The sequence below is a fragment of the Lissotriton helveticus genome, chromosome 12, assembly GCF_964261635.1.
Source record: "Lissotriton helveticus chromosome 12, aLisHel1.1, whole genome shotgun sequence".
NCBI classification, from domain to species: domain Eukaryota; kingdom Metazoa; phylum Chordata; class Amphibia; order Caudata; family Salamandridae; genus Lissotriton; species Lissotriton helveticus.
In genome coordinates, this window is record NC_136073.1 from 82412956 (window position 1) to 82432232 (window position 19277).

Consider the following 19277-nt stretch of genomic DNA (forward strand, 5'->3'; position numbering starts at 1 on the left):
AGAAATCAGCTTTTTTGTCTAGTGCCAGTTTTGACTCGCCATAAAGTGGCGCAGAGGGTTAATGTGCCTGCTGCAAAGAACAGATCTGTATTTAAAGTGGAAAGCTGAGATTACTCAAACTAGCTTTCACCAGCGCTTTAAAACAAATGAAATGTATGGGAGAGAGGGGCTTTGGAGAAATGAAAGACCCTTTTCCCGGGTGGTAGTGAGGGAATCTGAGGAGGAGGTCATGGGGGAGGAATGGGAGGGGGGTAAATACGATTGTCACACAGGATGCCACCAGTGGTAAAGCCGACCCTGTTTATGACTTACAAGACTACAGAACTACAGAGTAGTCTGCCTGTTAAAGCAATTGATCACTTTACTCCATAAATGCTGCTCACCTGTGATCAAGGCTTCTGTGAAATCCGAAACGCGCCAGGAAAAAACATATAGCTGCTGATTTAAATGTTGAATAAAAGCACTTCTTATCCAAGCATCATGGAGTAGACTTCTTTGAAAGTCACTTTTAAATTAATTTCTGCTCATCAGCTTAGTACTTAGTGTCAACATATATAAGTGTCAGGTGGGACAAGTGCTGGTAACTTCACATCACTATTGTGGGTGATGAGGCTTATGTCCTCACCTGCCTCTTATGTTTCCCAATGTTCTCATCTGCAGTACTGATAGCCACTTATTTTGAGTGCTGTAATCAAGAGATACCGATCTTAATTTTGCAAGTGAAGTCCAGCATCATTGCACCTGGAGACGTCTGCTGGTGGAGGCTCTGCCCTTGATTACCACTCCCGTGCACACTCCTTCGGTCTTATCTTTACTCCTCTGTACATTAATGTTGTACTGGGTTGGCTTGACCATGTGCAGATCCTGTTCCTTGCTGTCAGTCACTTGCTCTCTGTTGCCCATTTAAGCTGTGCGAAGAGAACAGCTTCGCAATTTCATGGAGTTTCTGTTTCTCGACCTAGCATGAATTTACCAGTGGGCAAACCTTCGCACAACAAAAAGGTTTTGGCGGGAGATGTTTCTCGGATACACTAAGGGAGAATTCTCCCACAAAACACGTTTTGCTGACCTTATCTACCATAAAATCAGATTATTGCCAGATTGTTTACCAGCTTTTCATTTTAAGATGAAGTAGGAAAGGGTGAAGATGGCCAAGACCCAAATTGGCACAGCACCTTCACATGTTGCCAGGAGCTGGACAGCCACCCCACTTGCTTCAGAATGGTTGTAAAGGTGGTGAACCCCTCTGGACCTGTTCTGCGTGTTAAACTGATGGCGTTGCTAGTCAAAGGCCCTCATAGTGGCCCACCTCTAAGGTAGAAGATGCCCACTTCTGCGCTCTGGAGTATGCTGGTTCCAACGAGTCCTCAAGGTGTTTACCTTGAGTGATGGGAGGGGCACCGTTAAAGGATTGTCACCAAGGGTGTCGCTTGGGGATCAAAGGGAGGCGGAGAATAAAGTACAACTGACTACCAAATCTACTGAAACTGGACACACCGCTAATGGAAGCATGACTATGAAAGGATGAGACAGGGAGATCTTCTTCACCTGAGGTTTACAGGCACTTGTTTCCCACCAACAGAGGTCATGTGACCCACCTTGATTGGTGCACTGGTCTTGGCCAATTAAGAAAAAACAAACGATTGAGTTGTGTATTTAAATATCGGTCTTTAGTGCTCACTCAAAGTGTCAAGAGGTCTGAGAAGGCATCCTTCCCAAGACGAGAGCACTGGATCTCTTTGTTGCAATTTCACATTCTACGACTGAGATACCGAGCACCATATTTTACATGTGTTTGCCACAAGAATTTAATGATGAATATTGAACTCCATTGATCTGTTAATGTAGGTTCTTCCTACTGTCAATCATTAGTCACTCGAGTCCCACTGCTTGTGCACGGCTTCTAGTTTTGTACTTTCGAACTAGCCTGAGCCACATAAATCTGATTGTTAATTGAAAGTGATCACATGAATGGCTTACCTGAGGGTATCTGTACAGACCCAGAATGTGCGCTAGAAGCATTGATGGGGTGGATCCGGTGTCTCCTATGATGACCGCTGGTGGCAAGCCTGTCTGACACCGGTAGTTAGGGACCGGCTCCTCCTGACCTGATAGAATCCACAGAGTCCCTTTGAGTGACCACTGGAGCATCGAGCATGTGTCGTAGATCTGGAACCCCAGGGTGATGTTGGGTAATAGGGCAGAGGTGTTGTTAATCTCTTCAATCGCAAAGACCATAGCCTGGACCCACTGGTAATTTGGAAATGCAAACCTGGAATAAGAAGTAAGACCTTGAATTTGAAGAACATTCAAAACTGTCACCAATTGGGGAGGTCCCTAAAAAGTTACTTTATCATATTTCCTAATAATCCTTGCCGTCCCCTGGTTCCTAAAAACCTTAGAAATATCAAGTGAAGACATGAATCTGGAGGGATGATCGTTTTTTACATTTCCTCCTTTTTATCTGCCAGCAGAATGCATGGTTTGGAAGGTAGACATTTGGTAAATTTATTTCGACTGCAATGTAAGAGATATTGACCAAAGAATCAGGGTCCACTTAGCTAAGCTCACAGTTGTTTGAAAGTAAACTCAGCAGCATCACAAATATGTATCACAGCAGGGCATCTGGAAACTCTGCCCGCATTTCACACCATGTTCGCTACTGCCCAGTGTGAATATAGACCGATGGCCACAAGGTATATTAGTATTAGAGATAAGACTTCTGCAACATAACCATTCAGACACTGTGGGTGGTGTCGCAGACGGGACAGTATATTAGCAGCCTGGTCGCTATTTTACATGCTGGACTAGCTTGGTGAGGTGGCAAGACCTTCTCCAAGTGTGGACCAAAGCTGTGGAATGACCTCGCTAAGAAGATACAGGACATCTCAAGCTTGGTATCCTTGAAGTATGCAGTAAAAAGTTTGTACTTTCCAAGTTCTAGTTTGGATTCTGGTTCCAGTGTTACTCCTTTCTGTTGCCTTTAGTTCAGTCCTCGTTCACCACCCCACTTCTATGTTTTTCAGACATCTTTAGCCTCTTCTCTGAACCCCAATTTTTACTTATTTCTATTTCACTCTGATTCTCTTTTCTCTCCCTCCACTCCTACCATCATTTGGTATTATTTCTTCCATTATATTGTTGTGTCCCTCAAAGCGGTACCACCTTTGATTTCTTTCCTTTGCACTCTTAGATGGCTTTCAGCCCCTCTTTTGATATTTAACACCTCTGCCCGCCCTTTTCCTGCATCGCTTCTCATTTTAGTCTACACCACTGATTTATATGGAAATATAGGTGTGCATGCACTTGCTCTTTACAGTGCATGTTTCTTTTCCACTAAATGTATTGAATTAGTGTTCAGAAATTGAGGTATCTTTCCCTTTCAAATTAAAGCAGTGTAGGTACTCAGTAGCGGATAGTACCTGCCTCATATATGTGCTGGTACACTGTTCTCGGGGTTCTTCATCCAAGCATATAGCCCACCCTTTAAGCCTGCACAGTATGTGCGAGAGGCCAGAATGGGGACTTGGGTAGCAGCTGAGCATTCAAGGTCATCCTACCAGGGTTTTTGGAAAAGTGGTACAGTCCAAAGACTGCACTGGAGTTTTGTGCTCTTTTTCAGCTACTTTTGTAGCCCAACATATATGTAGACTGCCACTTTGGGTGGCAGTCACCATTTTGTCTTGGAGGCATGGTGACTGGGACCCAGGCAGGAGCATCTTTGTCCCCTCCCTCCTGTGCCGAATTTAAGTCTATTGGAGGGGGAGGGGGGGGCGAATTCCATAATATTCCCTCTTTTGGGGCACGGGTTAGTTTTATCGGATCAGGTGAGCAGGCGAATCTATGTGTTTAGGTTGTTGCTTGTTTCAGCTGCACAGGTGGTTGGCTGAGAAGTTGCCATGCTTTACAGAAGTTTATTGTTTGTCAGCAGCAGCTCAGGCTGAAAGTGAACGGGTAGGAAGTACAGGCCTGGACAACACAGGAAGTTCAAGGTTAGGTAGGAAGTTGAATGAGGTTCAAAGGTTAATTGAGGTAGGAAAAGGGAAGGCATTTTAGAGGTCCCACTTACAGTTGATCAGTTCTGATGCAAATCTGTTACTGAGTTTTTTAAGTTGTTATGGAGGGAGGATTCATTTAAGGGTGGGGGTAGTTTAACATGGCTGATTCAAGATGTATAGTGAGGTTATAGTTTGCCAAAGTCCAACCTTTTATTGTAAAATTCACCTGTTTCAATAAAGCAGCCCTTTTCACACAACCCTGCTGGCAGTGGTTTCTATTTTGTCACCCTCGTCCCAAATGCACGCTCTAACGTCAACCATAGGCCTACCTCGCGCCGCCACTTTTTACCCATAATCCCCAGCACTGCCCTTGTGTGAGGGCGTGTTTGTCACCCTCCCAGCTCGTGCCTTCTTTGGTCCCTGACAAGTATGTGTGCTGGCAGCTGACCGCGCAAGGCCCGGTCATGGAGAATTTGATGGGCAGATTTACAAGCCCCTTGCGCCACTTTTGCGTCAATTTTCCCATATTAAAAGTGACGCAAAAGTGGGGAAAGTGGCTTGTAAATAGGCCCCTTCATTTTTATGGCTCTTGCATGCTTTGCACAGAATGTCCCTTGGTTCGTCAAAGGAAAGTAGCAACTATTTGTAATTATTATGTCTTTCGTAATGTCCTGCTTCCTTTAAGATATTACCAAATACCATGGCCTACTTTCTTTTCTATTTCCCACCGTTATTGCTTTTCTTTCTGAAGTGCAGTTCATAATACACGTTTTGTTAAGTAAGATGGTTTGCTTACGCTTGGCATTTGGCGGGCACAGGCTCTTCCCGGAAGGTCAGTTCTCGTTTCACTTCGTCGATATGGACGGGGAAGATGCCACCGAGCACGATGTCTCCGCCTCTGGTGAACCCGCGTTCTCGGGCTCGGAGGAGGTGGCACGCGGGCGTCCTGGCTCTGGCAGCGGACGCCGTCATCAGCACGCCGAGCAGCAGCCTCAGCACAGCTCCCGGGCAGGAGGGGCGTTTGATGACCCTCTGCACTGCCAGGCTCGCGATGGAAGGTGCGGGCTCCCGGTTCAGCGCACACCTGCAGTGTCCATTTGTGGTATGTCCCATGCTACGTTCAGGACAATGACGTGATTAAATAGAGCACAGAAGCTATAATGACATATAGAAAGCTTAATTTAGGTGCAAGTAATTTGGAAAAATCTGTACGATTACTCCTTATGTTTCGGCAGCTCGTTAGTGCCTAGTATCTGATTGTACCTACAAGATGCGCTATCATTTTGCCATCATTTCAGCAGTGGCATAAGTAAATGTGCCACGGCCTTTAAAATACCACGCAGAGCTTTTCAGGTCAGAGCGCTAGTCTGGCTCTCATGATGTGAAGGTGTGTCGAGGCTCTTTAACCACTTTTAAAGGCCCTACTTCCACAGGCTAGGCCACAGGGGACGGCGGCAATTGTTCAAATGCGCACAGCTGCCCTGGTTGGTAATCACCACCTTGGGGACTTCCAACCAGCGGGGCAGCCTCAGCCTCTGGAGCATAAAAACCCTTTAAAATCACTTTTATTAAAACATCACAGAGGTTAACAAAGTAACATATTGAACAATTTAATTACATATTAACACAACTAACAGCAGGACCCAGATTCCAAGTACATCCATTTTATTGGACGTAGAGGCTACATGCATACTGGATACATGTATGGATCCAAGGCACGCCAGAAGGTATCATCAAAATGTGAAGACTGAATCATGCTACTATTCATGACTTCACTGAATGACCATCTCTTTAATCTCAAGTAGACCTCATCACAGCAATGCCACCATAGTGAAGGTTAGTGCTGCTTTTCTTAGCATCAGGATCTTTTCAGGAGACCTCAGGCCTAGCGGCTAAGATGTCTCAGCTTACCTTTTCTGCCATCCTATACAAGTCCTCGATGCTGTGATTCTATTTGTGCATCAGAACATACATTTCCCTGCAGATAGAAGAACTCTCGATTTAATGAACAATGGATTCTATGAATTGGATGGCATGCCTGATGGAATTAGAGTAGTTATTTGCCAGAATATTGATGAAAAAAATATTAACTTGCACAATTGTCATTGATTAAATATTGCTTCTAAAAATAGTGTTCCATTGGGTAATTGTTTTTCTATTAATCCCTAAAGGGCAATATTTTTGTAAACAATATTGCTGTAAATTACCTTGTTGTGCATGATGTACCCCCTGATGTTGCTTACTAATGAGGGGTAAAGTGCCTGGGCCTCCACTTTTAACCTGATGACATTGACATACCCTTAATTACTATAGTTAAGGTACCTAGTTTACGGTGCAAAGTGTACCCAGGGATTTTAAGTTTAATGTTACCAGGGGCTGCAGCACACAGAGTGCCACCCACTGCAGTGACAGTGCAAACTGGACAGCAGGCCAATCATTTGCAGCCATGTTGTTCAGTTTCAAAATTGAAAATTTGAGTAGAGTCCTCGTAGCTTTGGCATGATACCAGTCACTACAATGCTCCAGTGCACTAATGCTCATAGATTTTAAAAAGCGTTTGGATGTACCATGAGGAGGTGCTACAGATGCTGGGGTTTGGCCCTAGGTTCCTGTCATACGTCCATGCAGCCCCAGGCTCAGGTCCATATAAACCGGGTCCGTTCCCATAGATTTTTTATTCGCAGGGACTCTAGGCATTGCTGTCTCATGGCACCCCTCTTGTTTGTGTTGTCTAAAGGTAGGGTTTTGAATGTGCCAGGAAGTATGGTGCCTTGCTGTGTGTGCGTATGGTATTTGTGGTATGGGTGTGACACAGTGCTATCAGGTCGGAGGATTTACCCTATAACCTCCGTATGTGTGCGGGTGCGAACCCACACGGATTACAGAAAAGCAAAGTCCTGAGCATACGTTTATGTAATAAAGGCAATGATTATCGAAGTTTCAAGCATTTGAAGAGTTGTCATTTAAAGTCCACTCAAATAATCAATGTTTTTAGTTTAATCTTAATCTCAAAAGGACACAACCATCCAACACGTGTTTCATCACAATAGGGAAGTATCCTGTGACTTCTTCAGGACTGGGAAGGATACAAAAGGTAATATTAAATGTAAGGCCTGAAAAAATGCTGGATGCGCTGGAGCAGCATCTGATGTGATGGAATAAGACACCATTACATGTGGAAACCCTAGAGGAACAGTGTAGAGGCATTTATTAGTGACTTCACACAAGAGAAAAAAATAACACAGACCTCGTAAAAGTAAGTGGCATTCTAAAATTTTAACGGGTATTTGTACCTAAACTGACAAAAGGATTCTTAAAATAACTGATTCCTGAGGGAGCGGCATTCGAACAACAACATGGTGTGATGCTCGGTGAAGTGAAAAAACACGGTGACTCTAAATGGCAAGGACGTTCATGACATAAATCCTACACAAATGATATTCTAAAATAGAGTACCTGTAAGGAAAACATTTCAGAAAAACAGTATAAGGTACACTTAGTGCAAGGTAGTGGCCGGTCTGACCATAAAATGTACAACAATATGAAAATACCCAACAAAATGTAAAGGTGGAGAATTCGCTGCCTAAATGGTGAAGATTAATAAAAGATGATAACTGAACTGTCGGTTGGTGAAGTATCTACCAGGGCTGGAGTAGGAGTGTGAGTCTCATTAATAAAATGGTGCAAAAAGTAAGGGCACAAGAAATGCAAAAGAAGTAACAAGTTAAAGAAGGTGAAAATACTGTAAGGGGCTACCTGTTATAGGAAGTGTGCCCCTTTGCGATTAAGATTAAACTAAAAACATTGACTATTTGAATGGACTTTAAATGACAACTCTTCAAATGCTTGAAACTTTGAAAATCATTGTCTTTATTACATATACGTGTGCTCAGGTATTTGCTGCACCCCTCTTGTTTGAGCTGGCCATCGAGACGCTGGTGCTGAGGGTATGCTGTGATGTTGAGGTGTGGGGCCTTGATCTGGGGTATAGACGGAGGTCAGGATTTCACTCTAGGAAGACAGCATACTGCTGTTTTTGACCCGTCCATTCACTACAGGCCCACATTTGAGTCATATCCTGGAAACGTTTGTGAAGGTATCGGGACTATGAGTTAATTGAGCCAAACATCTGATGTTGATGGAGCAAGGTCTCAGAGAGAAGAGACGTTCTCGGAGATATCCATTCGTTTAACTTACTTACAAGTTATTAATAACGTTTTGGGGAAATTAATACGCATTTACACAAACACATTTGGGTTAGCAAAGCTTGCACATGAACATACTAACACTGATAACATTAAAGAAGGACTAATACCACTTTAAACAGGAAATCTGTTTTGTGCATGCGTCAACTACATCTACGTAGTATGAAGAGGTAACGCTTGGAGGGGAATTTTACAGCATGAGCAGAAACTATTGACATGGCGTCTAGAAGACTCACATGCTTGGCACCTGCTTATTTAAAATTAGAGCAAGCTATTGTACTAATGCTAACGCGGGATAAGTCTAATTAATAAATTGGGATAGAGTGGAGGTGGGTGGTATACAGCGCATATACCTATTTAGAGAAATTAACGTCTGTCTTTTGACTTTTATTATTAGTGCGTATTTGAGCCTTACTCGCATAACTGAATGACGCGAAGTCTGCGCATGCCCACTGAAGAAAGTCATGAAGGTCAATGACACAGCAATTGAAAGAAAGCCAAGGATCGAGTGCAATAGCCTGGGAACAGATGGTGAAGAGTTCAACAGAGAAATGTCATATTCATTGTAATGTTTTAATGTTACCATATGGATACATGTAGTGGATGAAAATAAAAAATATGAATAAAAAGCAAGGGGTTGGGTTTGCAAACAATGGGACTGAATTATGTGACTTGTATGCATGGTGTGATGAAGACCCGCCTTTGCTGGACCAATCGAATTTCGTATTTTTACGATATTGAAACCTTAATGGGTGGAACATGCAAAACGAAAGGTATAATTAAGATAGCTTTAGTTAGTTTGTCAGATGGAGCCTTGCCGAATGCTGAGCAGAGATGCTGATGTTGTGAAATGCTGATGAAGAGCTGATTGCAGAACCTGAAGCAGAAATTTATATCCTCATTTAATTAGGATTAGATGTGAAGATCGCATAAGAATCTCGAAGAGGAAGAGTGTCAGAAAGGGGTGCGGCACAACCGTTGGTATCTATCCTGTCAGGATTCCTGTCCTGAAGTCTTTGTCTCCTGAATCTCTGGGGAACCCCACCAGCCCTTTGGCCAGGGGGTTGGTCTTCCATACCATCTGTGGTAATTATATTTTTGAATCTTTTTTCTCTGTCCTCTCCCTTTCTGGCACAAGTCATTGTGCGAGTCAGAGAAAAATGCATTGTAATTTATTCATTTAATTTTCTCTCCTATAAATGATGGTTATTGCATTGTATTGAGATTGTTCACATGTAACTACAATTTAGATAAAGGTTTTGAAAACTTCTTGAGTCTTTCGTGATTTATTTAAAAGTATAGAAAAGTTAGTTAGTTAATTATCGCCATCACCCAGTTTCAACTAATGGTCCATCGACCAGAGGAAAGAACTTCTAAGCAAAGTTTGTCCAGAGCATCACCTCGAAGCATCATTTACACGGTCCATATTCTTCGTGGTTCCTTAACAGTTGTGTCCAGCAGTATACATCAATAAGTATATAAAGAAAAGCAATTTTCAAGTTCTTTAATTGTTCCCAATTCAGCTTGATAACACAGCCGACGTGTGTTTCGTCGAATGACGACGTTTTCAAGGCTTAATCATGTGGTAGTTGATAGAATATGTGGTATAATGAGCTGATATATTTCTCATCCAGGAATGAGTGGACACAGTTGTATTAGGCCTTCATAAAGAACCAAATATTCTTGTATACTAGAACAGTGTACAACTGAAGACCAGGACCTTGATAAGTCACTAGCCCTTATTATCAGCAGCTTCCGGAACTAAAAAAAAACGTGTCCGTCTCGACACAAGTTCATCTTTGGACTGAACCACTCTTTCCTGGATGAGAAATAAATCAGCTCATTATACCAAGTACTCTTTCAACTACCACATGGTTAAGCCTTGAAAAAGTCGTCATTCAACAAAACACGTGTCAGAAGTGTGGCTCAATGGTTAGAGCGGCAGACCCTGATGCAGAGGTCTGGTCCGGGACCAGGGTTCAATACCCGGCTCGGCGGGTCCTAGGCTCAATTTCCTCGGACCTGATAATTCTCGCCTCAGTGCCTATTCTAATCATGGGTCCCACTCTGCAACTCTGGGCAATAGCTTGCTTAATCTCCACAACGGCCCCAACAGCGCTGGGATGCCCAGGAGTAGACATTTCACAGGGATAAAGCCAGGAAGAGTTCCTAAGCGGTATACGGACAGCGCCGGGACACCTCGGGTGAGGTAGCTGTGCGCTTTACAAATGCCCTCATTTCATTTCATTTCATTTCAGCTGTGTGCTCAAGCTGAATTGTGAACAATTAAAGAACTTGAAAATTGCTTTTATTTGTATACTTAATGATATATACTACTGGACATAACTGTTTAGGAACCGCAAAGAATATGGACCTTGTAAATGTTGTTTAGAGGTGGTGCTCTGGACAAACTTTGCTTAGAATTTTATGTGCCGCTTGGTCACACATGTGACACTATTTTGGTGACATAGTGTCCTCTGTTCCATTGAGCACACCTAACCAAAAAGTGCACATTTGGACTCTTTCATGAATAACTTGTAGGTGCTAACAATTCTATTCCATTGCCATATTTTGCTTTTTGTTCAGAGAAAAGAACTTGTTGATCTGCGAAGGGTTAGTTGTAAAATTAAACAGAAGTTTTGAATAAACTCATTCTAAGCAGTTTGTGAATATTTATAAAACTTGAACCCCACCAGCGGTTTAACCACGGTGTGTTTTATGGGCCCAGGTGAGTATGTGGTAGTGGAGTATCTGTAGTTGGTGGACCGCTGGATCATTGTGAGTGACAAGACCTGGCACCCTGAACGAGGCCCCCTTCCTTATTGCATTATATTAACTGTCATGCCTCTGAAACTATAACATAATTATTACTATTATGAAATCATTCAAGTATTTACAAATTGATTTTTTTAATTTAAGGTCTGTGGGGCCCAAATGTACACTTAGTTTGTTTCTGGTACAGGTGTGATGTATGTATTTGTGGGGCAGTATGAATCTGGTTTTGAGTCTGAGTGAATGCTGTGATAGAATGGCTGGTAATTGGGATCTTTATTTAGCTGTATTTGATTACATTTGCAGCGATGTGTTAGTCATTTTAATGTATCATTATTAGGGCTCCATGTTTTATGGTATTTATTTTTTTGCCATTTCCGTCTGTATTTATCCGCATTTGTTTTTGCCACAAACAAAAGACGATGCTACAGCTAGTATTTTTCCACATTTATTTAAATTGACAATGCACACATGCACTTGGTTTTTTATTGGTCAACACTATACATTCATCTGAAAACCTTGCCATTTCCAGAATGTCCCAAAGATGCTTAAAAGTGCTATCCCAAGCCATTTGTCTCAGAGCCTTGCAGTTTCTGTCATAGGCAGAGTGCCACACCCGTTCCCGCATTGAACACCATACTGCCCCACTGAGAGGAATTCACACTACCTTCTACTACAATCCAATTTGATCTGCTATAAACACCTGGATGCGACTCAATTCAAATTATGCCCTAGGCAAGAGCAATATGCTCCCTAAAGGAAATAGTAACAACACTCTGGAATAAGCAAACCTTCATAGGGAATGAAAGATTAAATAATGAAATATAAGCAGGAACAACATGGTTAACTTAACGTTTTTACACTCAATATTCAGAAATCAGTGAGTGCTTATACCAGAAAACTACAGGGCCCAGAAAGGACCTATTTCAATGTCCACGAATTATATGCTTACAAAACATAAACAGTATTGTTTAAAAAGACCAAATTTGTGAACAAAAAGCCGCTGTACACATTTTGTTTTCCAACCCACACATCAACCAGGTATTGCCATAACTCCAAGTTTGGCGCACTTCCCCACCAGGGGAAAACAGCGCTTCACTGGCAAACTCGGTAAAGTGACACTAATGTTGTTGGAGTTTGAATAAAACCGATCCGGCCACTTCAAGAACACTCCGTCTTGCTCTACTTAGTTATTGATTTTTCATATTTTGAACCTTTTATTTCTGTGGCTGCACTTTGGAATAGAAAAATGTCAAAACGTCATTTCCATCAAAAGTGGTTTACTTTTTTGGATCCATTTCACAGGGGAACAATGAACGTCAGGAAGAAAAAGAGGGTCAGAACCATTTCTTCAGTCACGGTTTTTGGTAAGTGATTAGGAGTTAGACAGACAGAGATAGAATAAAAGTAAGAAAGAGACGGGGGGCAGCTGCCAGCAGCAGAGCAGAAGTGGACACCTTCCTTGACTTGTCTGGGCAGGAAGCAGGAAGCAAGAGACAGAGACCTTTTCCTTCTTGCTCCCCGCCCGTTCCTGAATAGCCACTAATGCCGAGTCCTCTCTGCAGGCCTTGGATATTTCTTATTTCCAAGTATACCACCTGTATGTGCGTGCATCGCAAGCTGCCCTTGTAAAATCCAGTCTGCGAGGAAAAGACGGGTGCTGGTGCAATCGTCAGAGGCTAAGGGTGAAAGAACATCAAAGCCTCATTAACAACTAAACGGTCTTTCAAAGACCTGTGAAGTACTCGAGTGTGTGCCCGGGAAGCTGTCCCAGCCCGGGCTGACACCTCTTCACCCTCTAAGGAGGGGGAGAACCCAGATGGTCAATAACAATATGTACTAGTATTTTTCCGTTTTATATATAAATACAAATGATGGAAAACTTGTTTTCCATCTGTATTTATATGTAAAAATCCGTTTAAATGGAAAACCAGGAGCCCTAATCATTATCTATCAATTGTCAGTACATGTCTTATCGGAACTGTTCTCTTTGTTTAACAAAAATATGAACAATACAATGGATGTATTTTCCATCATGGTCTAGATAATTTGTTCCTTGGTCCAGTCAGAGTGTCATTAGTTGAGTATATGATACATTGTACAAATTGAAATATAGAGGTAGAGTACATTCTCTGTGTGAATTTTGAAGCCAGGTCTACTGACCCATGCCTTAGTTTCCACTATCTAGGAATACACATTGGTCTTGAACCCAAACAGACCGGGAACTTGAGCCTATAGCCTCTACTCCTTAATAAAACAGAATGACCTGAATACATGATTCAAATTGCCCCATAATGTTCTAGGATGGACCCCCTTTTTAAAAATGATGGCACTCCCTTACCTACTGTATGTTCTGCATAATTTACCCTTCAAATCTGGTTCCCTGGTCTGATGACCAAAATGCACACAATTTATGGTGAGGCAAGCTCCCAAGATTACCCTTTTGTAAATGTGTACAGTCCACGTTTGATTGTGCATTATCAATGGCAGATATCTGAAAGCCTGTGCTTTACTCTCTCCTTCTCCCCGACCTGCACACTGTCAGGTATTCTGATGTACCGCCCCCTGGTTCTTGTGGGATGTTTATTGAGTCCCTCACGGACATTTCAGCAACCATGGCTTGCTCAGCATCTAACTGTATGATCCACAGAGATCTTAACCTCCATTTCGGAGACTGCACTAAAACAGACGGACACAATGTTACTCAGAATCTACAGGCCCTGCAGCTACATCAAAAGGTCACTAGCCCCACACGAGAAAAGCCACATTCTAGACCCGGTATTCTCTAACCTGGAAGATTTAATAACTGACCGTCCGACCCCATTTCCTTGGTCAGGCCACTTTATTATTCCCATTACCTAGACCTCCTCATCTCCAATAATCCCTCACCAAGCTTCAAAATACTGGGATCGTATGTGGCCCAAACTTGACCCGGAACTCTGGGCAGATACATTGATCAACCTTAGCCCAACAAGGAACATAGACCCCCTGATTTCCTCACAGAACTTTAATGACTGGATTACAAACCTCCTTAGACTCCATCATCCCACATAAATGGAGTACTAACATACTAAGAGAAAACTGATCCCCTTGGTTTACCCCCAAAATTTGAGAAGTCAAACAAAAATGTAAAAGGCTCGAGTGGGCCTGGAGGAAAGACTCCAGTCCCGGGAAGAAAGAGATATATAAATAAATGATTATACAATATCAAACTGAGATTAAAAGAGCTCAGGCACAATATTATGAGGGGAAAATTAAGGGGTCCGCCAATGTACCTAAGGAAATCGCTAGGATTATGAACAAACTGATTAGTCCCCCCCAGCCTGACACTTTATCTGATTCCTCACCACTAAGATGCACAGAACTGGCAGAATTATTCAACAATAAGATCCTGAAGATTTATAACGCCTTCCCTCCGGTCACGATGTCTGAGAACTTGAACTCAGCTCAAGTGACGGTTGAGAAGCACTCTGCAGTTCTAGAAGAGTTCCCCCTGATAGATCTTCCTACGCTATCCCAACTTTGGAACTCTATTAAATCAGCTTCCCCCTGTGACCCAGCCCCAGTACATTTGTTGAACAAAGTAAAAGGCACTAATTTCCCCCCTCTGTTAGATTTTCTTAATGCCTCCACCCGTACCTCCTTAGTTCCCAAAACATGGAAACATGCTATGATCAAAGTACTTTAAAAAAAATGAATTTAAATCAAGAGGCGTGGAGCAACTTCCGCCCAATCTCTCTTCTTCCCTTGACTAGTTAGATTCTGGAAAAACATGTTAATAAAACACTTTACAATTTCCTAGAATCCTACGCTAGTCTGCACACCTCTCAGACTGGTTTTCGCCCCAATCATGGGACGGAAACCGCCTTGCTTACAGTGCTTGAAGAGGCACACCAACTACTCAATCTGAGAGGTATGGTAGCAATCATCCTGTTGGACTTAAGTGCCGCCTTTGACACTGTAAATCATACAACTTTCATTGACTGACTGAAAGCAATAGGAGTGGCAGGGAATGCTCTCTTCTGGTTTCAATACTTCCGTATGGAGAGAACTTTCCAGGTGTTTGATGGTACTGAGTCCTCTAATTCTATTTCACTGCTGTGTAGGGCCCCCAGGGCACCTATTTGAGGCCCACCCAGTTTAACGTGTACCTAAAACCTCTGGCTGACCTGGTATTGCCTTTCGGAGTGCAGATAGTGACGTATGCAGACGACACACAGCTTGTAATGTCCCTCAACCACCCAAAAAACACAAGATCGACCTAGAAACCTGTATAAATGCTGTAGCCAATGGATGGATCACTCCTTCCTCAAACTGAATGGGGAAAAACTGAGTTAATGATCTTAGGAAACTCCAATAACTGGCCTCCACAACTGCAAAGGTCCAGCAGCTTAGGTGATCCCCCCATTCCTAAACATGGAATCTAAGGCCTGGGAATGTGGCTGTACAAAGCCCTAAATCTTGAACATCAAGCAGTACAGGTTGCGCCCACCTGCTATGGAATTCTAAGATAACTACGGAAAATTCTGCCTCTGCTTCCTGACTCAGCTCGCAAAACACTAGTCCAAGCTCTGGTACTGCCGCAACTGGACTACTGCAACTCCTTATATCTGGGTAACCCTAAGGCTACTACGAGGAAACCGCAGGTTATGTTATGTTATGTTAAAAGCATTTTTATAGCGCACAGCTGCCCCAGCCAAGGGGCGTCCCGGCGCTTCATAGAGAATAACAAACACAACACAGCAGCTACGGATAGAAGTGCACAGAAAGGAGGCTAAGCTGAATGAGGGAAGAGATGTGTTTTAATAGCCCTCCTAAACTTCAAGAGCTCATCTATTTCACGGATATGGGGCGGGAGGGAATTCCACAATTTTGCGGCCAACACCCCAAAGGACCGACCTCCAGCTCTGCACAACCTAAACCGAGGAACAGCTACCAGATTCTGTCCCAAGGATCTCAAGGTTCGGGCCGGCACATAAGGCATCAACAGATTGTGGAGATTCTGGGGGGAGGCCAGCTTGAGGATCATAAAAGAGAGGCATAGGGTCTTAAAATGAATCCTCTGTGCCATAGGCAACCAGTGCAGCGAACGGATGGTACTTTCCGCAGAGCAGAATCTAGGTAAGCTCACCAGGGCTCTGGCTGCGGCGTTCTGGACACATTGCAACCGAGCAACCTCTGCCTGATTGGCTCCCAATAGGAGCGAGCTGGCATAATCAAGCCGTGGTACAGAACTGTGCAGCCAGACTCCTCTACAATGTCCCCAGGAAACAATCAGCCAAGCCTGCACTTAGGGCTCTGCACTGGTTTCCAATCTTAGACCGAATAAAGTTCAAATCCCTCTGCATGGCTCATAAAACTTTGTGGGGCACGGGACCAAAAATCCTTCAAAACCTGTTGTCCTTCTACCTACCAACTCGAAACTTGAGATCTTGCCTCACCTGTTCTCAGTCAATGGCTCTTTTATCTGGAATACACTTCCAATCCAGCTCCGCCCCTTGAACAATCACGTCGAATTCAGGAAGAAGCTAAAAACTTGGCTCTCCATGAACTTGCAGTGAGCTTCTGTTTTGGATGAAGGCTGGTGCAAAGCACTGGAATGGCTACGGGTAGCCATGTGCTATATCAAGAATGCACCAATAATATTAATAATAATATCCAAAACTATTAGTAGGCACGCAAATCTTAGTCATTAATGACTAGCTGACAAGAGGTTAGGAAGATCTGGTATTCAGAGGGGAAGTGCTATTATTGTGCACAGGCTGCATTCTCGCCTTTCGCTATTGTGCCCTTATTCCACCGTCCCTACCTGAGGTCACTAGAGAGGTGCTCCAGGCTTGAAGGTCTGCTCCAATGGATTGGGTGGGAAAAACGGATGACTCTTGAGACCCCCCTCTGGGAAGGCAGATGGTTGATATATGCAGAATGCCTGGAGGGATTCCATAACTGGGACCTGATTGGTATATCAAGGGTGGGGGATGTATGGGGAGGTGTTCAGATGAGGTCCTTCCAGGAACTCCAGAAGGACCTCAAATTACATAAATCATATGCCCTGTCTTGCCACCATGGCTCCTTGTTAGGCCTTCCTGAACGTAGTCCTCTTATAGGCCCCATGGGGAAAAGAGGGATTTTACAGATCTACAAATCAGTGGTTATCAACTACCTGACATTATGATGGGCCTTAGAGCATGCTGGAAGAGGTGGATGGGCCTTTTAGACAACAAAGACTTGAGGCGCACCTGTATAGCTGGGTGTACCCTTGTTTTTCCTACCAGACTGTGCCTTCCTCAGAGCAAATACTTACACATCATTTATCCTACACCCAAGCGGCTGTGGCAGGTCCACAGATTATCTGAGCAATCTGAAGTTTTTCAGATGCCAAGAGGTAAATGGAGATTTCCTCCACATGGTTTGGACCTGACCAGTTGTACCAGATCCATCGTCACTTCTAGCACTATTAGGAATCTTGAACAATCTAAGTGGCCCCAAAAGGAAGCGTTCTTTGATGGGGTTTGGAACTGTGATTGTGAAACAAGATATTGCTAGGAATTGGAATTCTTCAAGAATTCTCTTGAGTGGCGTGCGGTAATTGACTGATGTGCAAAGCAGGATACATCCCTATACATGCAAAATAGCCTTTACTGCACAACCAGAACTATGCAGTACCATTACAATACATGCAATACAACTAGCGCGCTGTTACCTCGCCTTCCATTACCACGCAAGTCCTTACTATGACTTGCATTAGTGAACATATTGTTGGATTTAAATCCAAAACCTTCCCGACTGTTGCACAGACTAGAGTTGGAATAGCAATTATACTATTCCAAACTCCAGCGCTTCCCAAAGGCTAGCTGTTGTAATGATGTGCGTGGTAATGGAACGCGTGGTAACAACTTGTTCGTAGTATCGCCCGCATTGTACTGGCAGAAATTGCAAAAGCATGTGTGATGGTGTCATACATCCCTATGCACGGCATGAGGATATCCCAGGAAACATGGCAACATTTACATGGTACATGGGATTACAATTTTGTTGGCACCACAAAATGAGCGGATTGTGTTATTGTGACTCATTGTATGTGCTGATACTGTTTATGAAAACCTATAATATTTTGTTATCAAAAAAGCAAATTTCAACAGTCAAAATAATCCCTTTTGACAGTAATAACCATTACTGTTAATTTATACTAAGTCACCCCTAATTAGGTCTTACTACTTATAAGGCAGTAGGACTTAAAAGTAGGACATGCAAAATGTTAGTGTTTACATATATCCTTGCAGTGAAAAGTAACAAGAAGCTATTTTCACTGTAGCGCTGTTGGCTGTTACCCAAGGAAGCTTTGCGGTACACTATTTCATTTAATAATGTAATTTCTGACTAGGAAACAGCTGCACGTTTCATGCTTGGACTTTTCTAAATATTTATAAAAAAAACAACTCAGTGGTGCAGTCAGTTTTGTAATAAATACTTTGAAAAAAGTACTTTTAGAAGGGTGAATTTTCCGCGCCTAAAGCCTCTGAAAGATGATTTACATGAGCACCAGCTGTCACCTGACAGTTGATAGCCCACTTGAGGAGGTGTGAGAACTAATTCCAGAGCAGGTAAAAGGTACAGGGTGTCGGGAGGTATAGCAATTTCTCTGGCATGGTGACCGTCAGAACTGTGCCAGGGAACCTGATTAAATTCAAAGAGGTCTACCCTGTCACAGGCAAATGTTAGCTGATAATTGGGCAGGGCCCTTCTTTGTTGTGCCCCTAGAACTGGTTTAAAGTGACCACAGAAAAGGGGTTGCTCATTTCCCTGGCCACATCTCTGTGAGGGTGCAGGGGGTCAGCAAAGGGGTAGGATGTTTCTGTCGTCTTGATTCTGAGTAGCAAGGAGCACTGTGTTTTCTTGCAGTAGGACACACAGGAAATGCTGCAACAATGGGTAGGGTTACACTTCGGAGCATTTACCCCATTGGTAAGGGAGGAGCTTGGAGTCACTGCCACCCACACGCTAATGCCGGGCATAAATATAACACTCACATCCCCCTCCTCAGAACACGTTCTGGACCTGCGGAAAAAAAGAATTAGATTGGACATGTTCCTGTGACCGGAAAAGAGCCTTCTAGAGTAAACCTGTTCTCCCTTTTGTGCCCATGAGTAATAATTGGACTTCAGGGGTAATGAAGCTGACCAGTACAAGCTACAAGAGACCTTTTTCTGCAACAGCCCAGTTAATAGATGCAAATGGACCTGCCCAGTATCCTGCTGCTGGACTCTGAGTCTGAGTGAGTCTTGACCCTTAAGTGCTGCCC

The 19277-nt window shown here is 43.3% G+C and overlaps 1 protein-coding gene across 1 annotated transcript in view; it reads right to left on the minus strand.

Moving 5' to 3' along the window:
• LOC144797875 (extracellular calcium-sensing receptor-like) overlaps nt 1-5111 on the minus strand; it is a 35100-nt gene extending 29989 nt beyond the window's left edge. The window contains exons 1-2 of the mRNA XM_078668677.1: nt 4795-5111; nt 1981-2272 (exon numbers count right to left, since the gene is read on the minus strand). Coding sequence (XP_078524803.1) covers nt 1981-2272; nt 4795-5111 — 609 coding nt within the window. The remainder of the gene's footprint in view (nt 1-1980; nt 2273-4794) is intronic.
• Nucleotides 5112-19277: the final 14166 nt, after the last annotated feature.